The following is a 1825-nucleotide window of genomic DNA, read 5'->3' as shown; positions in this document are numbered from 1 at the left end:
TTTATTACTTTGCTGTAAAGTATTATGATCATAGAGCCCATGAGGCATCATTACAGACATTCTCAGACTACACCCTGAATTTTCTCATTGTTTAAGTTTTGTCAGAAAAAGTGCTTGTTGTATCCTACATGTTTTTTCCCGATGAATGATTAGCAGTGAGCAAAATATTCTTTTTTTTTTTTTTACTTCAACTCTTGCAGTTTTTCCAGTTGTTTCAATTAAAAAGGTACCTAGTGGCATTTACCTAGACAGATATGTTCACCAAGATTTTCCATAATAATTATTGGCTGGGAGGCTTCAGTCTTTTGAGGACTTTCCTTGAGACATTGTAAAGAGGACATGTTTTTTGACATGTGAGGCTCGTCACAGTATGTGTAGGTCTTAACATAGTGCCATGGCCCGATTCTGCAGTGTTCTGTGTAGTGATTTATACCAGTGCAAAATGGATACAAAATGTTGCTATTCTAATACAGATGAATAAACTTTATATTTTAGGGCTTATGATCTTTTCAGTGTTGTGGCCTTTAATTAAAACACAACTAGAAACTTTCTCAGTCTAGCCTTGGGCATGAAGAATTACTAGAGGGGCAAATCAGCGAGGGAAACAGACCAGTTATTGCAGCCTTTACTAGTCTGAACTGTCTCCTAATGCAACAGTGAAACCGTTTATTAAATAGGAAAATAGATTTGATTTCCTTTTCTGATCATTTTCATTTTCATTTCTTCCCCTTTTTTGTTTTGTTTTTTGTATTGCCTTACAGATAACCCAAGTGGGCAAAGCCTGGAAGAAAAGATTATCTATGGAGTAGAGAACAGCAGCACGTTTTTGGAGTGCAGTCCAAAATCTCAGCGTGCATTAGTCTACTGGCAATTCCAAAAGCAAAATGACGACCGAAAAGAAGAGGTACAGTAACAAGAATTCAAATATCTGTGACACTTTAGCAACAGTATATCCTACCACAACCTACCTCCTCCCTAAGGGGCCATTTCAAGTTCAACCTTTACTCTAAACAAAATCACCTTTTCATTTAGTTTTCAAAAACCTGTACAAGGAGCCTTGCCTCTTCCTTGTCCCTTATCCCATTCTGACAAGACATCTGGTTTCCTCTATCACCCCAAGCTGTCCCCATTTGATAGACTTTCCTGGGCTCTCAATAGGAAACCTTCACTGCCTCCTCCCATTTTGACTATCTGTAAATAGACTGCTCTAGTTGATCAAAATCTCCTCCTGATCCCCCTGTCTTTATGAGGAGAGGAGAGTCTGCACCCTCTCATGCTCTGAATAAAAACTCAAAAAAGGATATAAACCTCACCTTCCTACTTCTCTCATGATCCCCTTTCTTGCTGGCATCCTTAATGTACCCAGTTCATGCACTCAGTATACTCTAGGCTCTTCCAGTCACATAGGTGTCTTAAAGGGTTAAGTTCATCCTTTTCAGCACACACATGTCTTAAAGGCTTAAGTTCATCCTTTTTAGCACACATAATCCTGTAACCCCTATGTCGCACTTAAACCATCCGAAAAGTCTTACTTTGGTTTTATATGATACATAGACCTGGAAAAGACCTGATACATAGACCCCTCTGCACAGAATTGCTGCACAGAACATTAGTAGGCAAAACAAGTAGCTGAATCCAGACCACTTTGCAGACACTTTTTAAATTTTCTAAATATTAATACAATTATTAATTATAAGTATAAATCCCCATGATATGTTCTGTCCTTAAAACCATTGCTTTTATAGTGACCAGTAAATTGTGCTGGCCAGTTTAGTTCAAAAAGGAAATCCTAAGTCAATTAATAGGAAATGTTGTACGCCAAATC

At 37.9% G+C, this 1825-nt stretch overlaps 1 protein-coding gene across 1 annotated transcript in view; it reads left to right on the top strand.

Annotated features, from left to right (window-relative positions):
• SEMA3A (semaphorin 3A) overlaps positions 1-1825 on the top strand; it is a 221211-nt gene that overhangs the window by 205701 nt on the left and 13685 nt on the right. The window contains exon 15 of the mRNA XM_019509508.1: positions 762-904. Within this exon, the coding sequence (XP_019365053.1) occupies positions 762-904 (143 nt within the window). The remainder of the gene's footprint in view (positions 1-761; positions 905-1825) is intronic.

This window comes from Gavialis gangeticus, unplaced genomic scaffold (assembly GCF_001723915.1).
Source record: "Gavialis gangeticus isolate Ggan-Ray unplaced genomic scaffold, GavGan_comp1, whole genome shotgun sequence".
Classification (NCBI taxonomy): Eukaryota; Metazoa; Chordata; order Crocodylia; family Gavialidae; genus Gavialis; species Gavialis gangeticus.
This window is presented reverse-complemented; position numbering and strand designations above follow the sequence as displayed.